At 42.2% G+C, this 9,063-nt stretch overlaps 1 protein-coding gene across 1 annotated transcript in view; it reads left to right on the top strand.

The window, feature by feature from the left end:
* The window catches only part of LOC110044115 (uncharacterized), a 169,446-nt gene that overhangs the window by 8,173 nt on the left and 152,210 nt on the right, over nucleotides 1-9,063 (top strand). The window contains exon 3 of the mRNA XM_089296221.1: nucleotides 5,716-5,819. Coding sequence (XP_089152347.1) covers nucleotides 5,716-5,819 — 104 coding nt within the window. The remainder of the gene's footprint in view (nucleotides 1-5,715; nucleotides 5,820-9,063) is intronic.

Genomic DNA, 9,063 nt, shown 5'->3' with positions numbered 1-9,063 from the left:
TTAACAGTAAGGGGTTAGCGATATGCTGCTATTCTGGTGTTTCTGGTTTAAGTACAGATTCATTAAACTTGATTTGGTCACAGTAGAAAAAAAATTTGCTTTCGTGTTAGTGGTGTACTTGGTAGCGTAGTTGATTGCGTCAATGTCAACCTCAGCGCGCACGTTGTGCTTAAGGTGGCTGAACACAGTTTTTGATACCTATGTTTCATTCACCTTTTTCTCTAAAACCCTTGATCCCTCGGTCGCCAAAAATGGCAGCAAGCAAGTTAACAACACAAACTTTGGTTTTTTGATGATTAAGCTGACGTATGCGCCGTTGCCATGGCAACACGAATAAAAATAAACAGGCCTTTAAAATAGGTCCTGTTTATTTGTAGAAAATCTAGTCATTAGATTCTCTTTATAATTTGCATGCACCAAGCTTGTAACGATTCTCACAAGTTAAGACCATTTTGCTAATAAATTAACAGAGAGATCTTTAATTATCCCTTGTTGAAGGTTTACTGGAATATCTAGAGTTTCCTTTGTTAAAGTTTAATTATTTTCAATACTCCAGTTACTTATTTCCTAAAGTATTTTCGTGCCAAATTTCGTGAAATTCTAATGAGTGGTTCTCTAGAAATAGGCGTATTTCCGAGAGTGCAAATTTTCATTCAATTGCAATTTTTTGACCTACTACGCATGCGCTGCATTTAAGTGGGTTCTTTCGGTAACAAAGAAAAAGCTGAGAATTGCTGAGTTCTTTGCATCTTTACCTTTTCTAACATATATTTATGATAAAAGACTAAAGCCATCAATACACTGCGTTCAATTATAGAGAAAAATAGCATAGATAGTGCGGGTGCTGAGTAAATAAAATGATCGCTCTATTGACGGCATGTTTGATTTTTGCAATCCTTGTGCGCGCGCTGAATTGCATCAGCAAAAGCGCGCGCGAAAACTGTGTTCGGCCACCTGCCTTGCGTAATGCGCAGAAAGTGTGCGCACTAGCAAAAGTAGGCACATCAGTGACACACTCGGCTATCGCCTCGTGTGCCACTTATTTGTTCTTACCACATTTTGACGTCTTCTGTGATCTATTATTGAACAGACGCACGGCAACATGGAATCTCTTTGTTAAGTAGAATACAGTAAATTTCAATTAATCATATTGACTAAAGTCTGAGTATAAACTTTCTAAAGTCTACATACATACGGTATCTGTATAGTATCCGTATCTGTACAGAACGGTGGCCAGTTCTGTAGCTGCAGGCGCACCACATTGAAATAAAATAATGCAGGTGTTGGCATTTAATTATTTACCAACATGAACATGACAGAGCCGTAGTCACATACTCCTTTCCTTTATAATGCTACCGATGTGAAAGGTAGACAAGAATTTAACTGAATAATATGTTTTCGGTCTTCTTGTTTACTGGTCATATATTATAGGCCGTCAGGAAGATGCCTTGCAAGCCACTGCACTGTTTCGTTAGTGGTCGCTTAGTTGCAAAGCTCAGTTTAAGTCATCACTCAACATTATCCTTGCAAAAATATTTTAAACGGCCACAATGGTGGACAGGGAGCAATACTAGCAAATCAGACCGAATAACAGCATTAAAATATACGATAGAACACGTACTCACCTTCCAGTTGAAGTTCGAAGTTTGCTCGACCCGCGAAGTGCGAACTGACTTTAGTATCCCGGCCTTAGAGCCTTAGTAGCCAAGCCAAGAGGCACTCTGCACGTGTTAACTGTTCGATAAGTTATTCAGGTTGTGCAAGTGTTTTGTGATTTGTGGGGGTGTTTCGTATTTGTGGAAATGTATAGTTATTTGTGAAAGTGTTTGTGTTAGTAGACTTGTTTTCGATCTGTGCAAGTGTTTTGTCACCCGTGCAAGTGTTTTCCATCCCAGCAATTGTTTTTTTTTTCGAGCAAGTGTTTTCCATCCGAGCAAGTGTTTTCCATCCGAGCAAGTGTTTTGTGATTTATGGAAGTGTTTTGTGATCTGTGGAAGTGTATTGTGATTTGTGGAAGTGTTTTGTCCCGATGAGCCACCTTATGAATCAATTTACTCATCGAGCTCGGTAGTAAAACAAAACAAGCGAAACGTTACGAAAAATAAATTCATCCGGTACCTTTGTTTTGTCATTGTTGACTTCGCTGCTTCGCGACCTTTACAAAGCCGCTTCGAGGCCTAAAACCTCGCTTAGCTATTCTACTCTGAAACTCAAAACACCGCCATTTTGTTTCACGACCGAGTTTGAGGAGAATGGGCCCAGCGGCTGTTGTGACATCACCCAGGAAGGTCGAATATCTCACGTCCTCTCATTTCCTTCAGGATGGTGCAATACACATTCGAAAAGTGCGCAGAAATGCCTTCCAGAAGTGCTATCGGTTGTTGCAGTAAAATCCCAAATCTAAAAAACATATATACTGTACAATTTACTGGCGATGATCGGTCAATGGAACAATAAAGACATAAACGGTGGTTGATTTTCTCGAACCGAAACAAGCGAACTGAGTCTGTGAGAACCATTGAAGAACTCTCACTGGAATTTGTTCCGCAGACTTTCAAACGCTATTTTCAAAATTTTCTGCTTAAAGCCAACCAGCAATTTGTCGAAATACTACCGACAACCTATATCTTCCAGTCCCGCAGTATTTACAACATAGCCGGCAAAGTTGTGTGATCAGTCAAGAAGCGTTACGACCAAACATACTGATGTGTAAATAGATCGCAACTGTACGCCGCCAACCAGCACTTATTTCTCTTTCGATTTAGATAAAAGTCGAAGATCAATCCTTTAGAATTACATGATAACAAAATCGTTACACTCACAGAGTTTTTCGAAGGTTTGGAAATCAACGGTGCGACAAACATTCTATACGTTAGTGTCGAAAATATGACCGCGTAACATTATCTGCGGACCGCTTAGGGAACACATCCTTTTCGCTTATCCGACGAATTTCACTGCAAACTTTGAAAAAATTTACACTGGTTATTTGGAGTTACGACTTAAAACGTGCGACAATGTGAAATGGGTAATTGTATGAAATGTTTCCTTCCGCCTTGCTTCCTGCAGCTTCAAAAATACAGGTCCAAACAATTCTACGATTTTCAATCAATCGAAGCCAGTGTTTTGGAGGTCACTGAGTCTCGAAAACTGCAGCACTTGCGTCGCTCTTATAAACATGAAGCATTCCAGAAAGTAAAACACAAACTGGATTTAATAGAACAACCATACCTTGACAAAATACATTCTCGCTAAGGACAACTGTAAACGGGCTATAAACACGCGAGAGAGTCTTGTGTTTATGCATCGGTCAATTCCAGCAGTGCCCATCCCCTCCCCCCACACCCAACGGGCAACCGCGGGGCATTTGCTCACGTTGTCAGTTCCGGGGGTGGGGCATTCGCAATTTTATCGCGGCCCGGGGGATGGGAATTTGCGTACCCCGGGGCGACCCTCGGACATTTGACACACTTGTTTTCTAAAGTGCCATGGATAAGTTCATCGGGAAAGACGAGGCATTTGTCGAACAATGGCTTGTCCGTCAGGGACAAGAGAAACTTGTAGATGTTTTTAAAGGTATGTTTTCTCAATTTTAGATATTTCTTAATTACTTGTAAGCATATAAATATAAGCGACAAGGTGAACTATATTTTATTTATCACAAAACAATCACTGACGTGAACACGACTATTTCGCATTTCGCATTCAAAGTAGCCTAGCATTTTTTAAATTAATAAAAGTGGAGTTAAAATACTTAGGGTTTGCGAATTCAAATGATGCGATCTTCAAGGCAGATCTTGAAAACTGTTAAAAACAAAATAGAAAGAAATAAATATAATCAAAATCAACTGACACGTACTGTTGTCCTTGAAGTCTTACCGTTGCATTAAAAGACTGAACAGTTGAACGTTTTATTCACTGATTAATAAAAAAAACTGCAGAGGTGTTGGAAGGCGACGATCCCGGGGGCGAGGCATTTGTCCTCTTTTTTCGTCCCCACCCCGGGGCATTTAGACAGCTTATGTGTCCCTACCCCAGGGAATTTGCCCATTTTTTTAAAACAATGCTAATGCCCGGGGGTTAGCCGGGGAGTGTGGGATGGGCACTGCTGGAATTGACTGACGCATTAGGTGACGAAATTACCATCCAAAGCAGTCCTTGAGTTTTCTTTCCTGCTTTTCGTTTGCCTGCTCCTCCACTTCGTAGCTAGCTTTCCATTCCTAATATACAAGCAGCTCGTCCGCAAAGAAGTCTTCCCTGTCGTCGCTTGAAATATTGCAAATTGTTCTCAAAGCTCTAAGCAGTGAGTTCACAGTTGTCGAACGTGCTCGATCTAAGTTTATTTCGGTGTCTTCCGAATCGAAACCTAACTCTGACTGCAGTGACGAAAAAGAAATGATACTGACACAAAACGTGGATGTTTTAGCCCCAAAATATATTGGAACGATTAGTTTTGTTTTCCATTTTCTCGAGCAAATACAGAGAGCTGACTGAGGCGCCATTGTGTTTGGTTCCTGCAGACTTCCTAAAACGCGGTCGTGCAGCACTTCAGGCGCGACTTTGAAAGGGCATAGAAAATCGAGGATGCAACCAAATTCAAAAATGTTTTTTGCCCAAATGCTTCAAATAACAAGTGGATTCGTTTTAGCGAAAAAAACTTTTTGGGGTTAGGTGCACTTTAAGGTGGCTGAACACAGTTTTCGCGCGCGCTTTTGCAGATGCAATTCAGCGCGCGCACAAGGATTGAAAAACAAACATGCCTTCAATAGAGCGATCATTTTATTTACTCAACACCCGCACTATATGCGCTATTTTTCTCCATTATTGAACGTAGTGTATTGATGCCTTTAGTCTTTTATTACAAAGCTATGTTAGAAAAGGTAACGATGCAAAGAACCCAGCAATTCTCAGCTTTTTCTTTGTTACCGAAAGAACCCAGTTAAATGCAGCGCATGCGCAGTTGCTCGAAAAATTGAGACCGATTGCTTTTGCAGAAACTTGCCGATTTCTAACGATCCAGTCGATAGAATTTCAAGAAATTTGGCAAAAAAATAATTCAGAAACCACTTGAATGATCTATCACAAAAAATCTGAATTTTGACATAGCGAATTTTTAATAATACAGAACATGCAGTGAAAACGATTTACGGCGAATTACGAAAGTCGCCTATGTCAAAATTTTATTAGAACAGTGTTGACAGAAGGGATTTAATGTCAATTCATAGTGGGCAAATGATGAAAAAAATCTAACGACTGAATTTTTTTCAAATAAACAAAAACCATTTTTTAAGCCTTGTTTTTAACCAGCCCCGTCGCCATGGCAACAGCACTCACCTTAAGCCAAAATGTGAGAATAAACCCTTCTGTGGTTAACCTTGACTCTTGCAAAAAACGGGCGCCAAAGCATAAATAGCATTAAAGTAATGGTGAATTAGGCAGAGGCTCTTGAAAACTGTGTTCGGCCACCTTAACATATATTATTAATTACCACTAAACTCACCCAGGCGGATAATTTACCAGCTCCCTTGAACTCCCTGGTAGGTATCTCAAGTTTTGGGGGAAATGAAATCCTGGCTACTTGACAATAGGAAATTACGTTCACCAAGGGTGGTGTAACCGTATACTGTGGCTGATATTAACTGATTTAAATGTAGTTTAGGTCTAAGTTAAAATCTACACTATCTGTGTCTTAATTGTCACTGCTTTATTCTTTGTTAGACAGGTAACCCGTTACAAGTCCAAGTTGAGGCCCATAGTAGAATATGACACTCTCCTGTCCTGCTGCCCTGGATATCGCAAATATGGAAATGAATGCCCAAAAGGTTAGAGCTTTTGACTCTATCTCAAGTTCTGGAGCTTACATTGTTTTCATAAACTCAAATTCCTATTATATTCACAGACCGAAAGACAGACAGTCAGAGAGACATAGAGAAGGAGTAAGAGTAGGAAGAGGAGGAGGAGGAGAAGGAGGAGTAGTAGGAGGAGCAGGAGTAGGACAAGGACAAGGACAAGTAGTACGAGGCGTAGGAGGAGCAGGAGTAGGAGGAATAGTAAGAGAAGTAGCAGTGGGAGTAGAAGGTGGAGTAGGAGTAGTAGGAGGAGTAAGAGTAGGAGGAGGAGGAGGATGAGTAAGAGTAGAAGTAGAACGACGAGCACAAGTAGGAGTAGGAGGGGGAGTAGGAGAAGGAGTAGAGGTAGGAGTAAGAGAAGTAAGAGTAGGAGTAACAGTACGAGTACGAGTAAGAGGAGGAGTAGGAAGAGGAGTAGTAGGGGGAGTAGGAATTGGAGTAGGAGTAGAAGGAGTAAGGGTAAGAGTAGGAGTGGGAGTAGGACAAAGAGTAAGAGTACGAATAGGAGGAGGAGTAGGAAGAGAAGTGGGAGTAGGAGGAGTAGGAGTAGTAGTAGTAGGAGTAGGAGTAGTTGTACGACGAGGAGTAAGAGTAGAAGTAGGAGGAGTAAAAGGAAGAGTAGGAGTAGGAGCAAGAGAAGAGGAAGAAGGAAGAGTAGGACTAGAGGGTTGAGTAAAAGTAGGAGTAGGAGCAGGAGTAGGAGGGGGAGTAGAAAGAGAGTAGGAGTAGGAGGTGAAGTAGAAGTAGGAATAGGACTGGCAGTAAGAGTAGTAGGAGGAGGAGTACAAATAGGAGGAGCGGGACTAGGAGTGGTAGTACGACGAGGAGTGAGAGTAGAAGTAGGAGGAGGAGTAAAAGGAAGAGTAGGAGTAGGAGAAGGAGTAGGAGAAGAAGGAAGAGTAGGACTAGGGGGTTGAGTAGGAGTAGGAGTAGGACGAGGAGTAAGAGTAGGAATAGGAGGAGGAGTAGGAGAAGGAGTAGAGGTAGGAGTAAGAGAAGTAAGAGTAGGAGTAACAGTACGAGTACGAGTAAGAGGAGGAGTAGGAAGAGGAGTAGTAGGGGGAGTAGGAATTGGAGTAGGAGTAGAAGGAGTAAGGGTAAGAGTAGGAGTGGGAGTAGGACAAAGAGTAAGAGTACGAATAGGAGGAGGAGTAGGAAGAGAAGTGGGAGTAGGAGGAGTAGGAGTAGTAGTAGTAGGAGTAGGAGTAGTTGTACGACGAGGAGTAAGAGTAGAAGTAGGAGGAGTAAAAGGAAGAGTAGGAGTAGGAGCAAGAGAAGAGGAAGAAGGAAGAGTAGGACTAGAGGGTTGAGTAAAAGTAGGAGTAGGAGCAGGAGTAGGAGGGGGAGTAGAAAGAGAGTAGGAGTAGGAGGTGAAGTAGAAGTAGGAATAGGACTGGCAGTAAGAGTAGTAGGAGGAGGAGTACAAATAGGAGGAGCGGGACTAGGAGTGGTAGTACGACGAGGAGTGAGAGTAGAAGTAGGAGGAGGAGTAAAAGGAAGAGTAGGAGTAGGAGAAGGAGTAGGAGAAGAAGGAAGAGTAGGACTAGGGGGTTGAGTAGGAGTAGGAGTAGGACGAGGAGTAAGAGTAGGAATAGGAGGAGGAGTAGGAGTAGGAGTACCAGGAGGAATGGGAGTAGGAATAGGAGTAAGAGTAGGAGTAAGAGGAGGAGGAGGAATAGAGGTAGGCGTAGGAGTAAGAGTATTAGTAGGGGTAGGGGTAGAAGTAGGAGAAGGAGTAGGAGTAGGAGTGAGAGTAAAGGGAAGGGAGTAGGAAAAGGAGTAGCAGGAGCAGGAGCAGGAGGAGGAGTGAAGCAGGAGGAGGAGTAAGAGTGAGAGTAGGAGTAGGAGGAGGAAAATAGGAGTAGGAGTAGGAGTAGGAGTAGGAGTAGGAGAAGGCGTGGGAGGAGTAGGAGTAGGAGTGGCAGGAGGAGTAGGAGGAGGAAGAGAAGTAGGAGTAGGCAGAGGAGTAGGATTAGGACTAGGAGGAAAAGTAGGAGTAGGGAGAGAAGTAGGGAGAAAAGGAGTAGGAGTAGGAGTAGGGAGAGGAGTAGGGAGAAAAGGAGTAGGAGTAGGAGTAGGGAGAGGAGTAGGGAGAGGAGTAGGGAGAGGAGTAGGAGGAGGAGGAGGATTAGGAGTAGCAGTGGGAGGAAAAGGAGCAGGAATGGGAGGAGGAGGCGTAGGAGTAGGAGAAGGAGTGGGCGAAGGATCCTAACGCGCCACAATCAGTTGAGCAACGGTTGAAAGAAAACGCTTAACCTGGTTTCTAAAATTGTCTGAAAAATTCGCTTCTTGGAATTAATTATAATGAAAATGTAGGCAAACAATTAAGTCACAAATACTCAATGAAAATGTAGACAAACAAAGTCAAAATACTCAAGTTTAAGTAAACATCTTAGCTTGGCAAAGTCAAAGGCTCGAAATAGGGTTTGGATCGGTTTGGATTGTTCAGAATGATCTTCACATTGCCGAAACTTAAACAAAAGGTACTTGCACTAAAATCGAAGAAAATTTTGCCGCTAAACTGAAGCTACACACATCATCCTATATACGCACGGCTGTGCGTACATAGAGATTTCTTTCATGATGGCTCAATAGGAATTACATAGGACTAGCGGCCGCTATGATATACTTTTCATTCCCGCGTTATTCGGAAAAGTGTCTCACCCAAATTTATAGAGCTTTGTTTGGAGACGCCATGTCGGTGCCCTTCCGAGGGGCACCAACATGACGGCCGTCAAGTAACAGAAGCGTCTGTCATTGAGTTTTACCATTGAAACGAAAATTATTACTCTAGAGTTCGACACATTGATGGTAACGACTCTTCTAGTGCAGGAACTGTTCAGTTAACAAAAACGTGACCTATGCGAAAGCCCTTTCGGACCGCCATTTTAATGTCACGCAATACAAAAACTTGGAAATTGAAATTTCCTCTACATGGCAAAATGAGGAACCCTATCGAGCTTAATCGTTGTAAAAAGTCAAGTTTTTGGAGGGTCTTCAATCTGATGAATCTAAAAATTCTGAATGATTAGTTATTTGTAATTTTGGAAATTGATGACGTCACATGAAGACCGGCAATTGTTAATGCATTCATGCTTATACGTTAAATACGCTTAACCCGGTAAACGAGCTAAGAACAAAGTGAGGTGCCCAGTGCATCCTAATTAGATGGTGCTATGATTTCTCTCGGCGTAACATACACCGCTTTTAGCATACA

The sequence above is a fragment of the Orbicella faveolata genome, unplaced genomic scaffold, assembly GCF_042242905.1.
Source record: "Orbicella faveolata isolate gen_17 unplaced genomic scaffold, um_ofav_v1 contig_26, whole genome shotgun sequence".
NCBI lineage: Eukaryota > Metazoa > Cnidaria > Anthozoa > Scleractinia > Merulinidae > Orbicella > Orbicella faveolata.
This window is presented reverse-complemented; position numbering and strand designations above follow the sequence as displayed.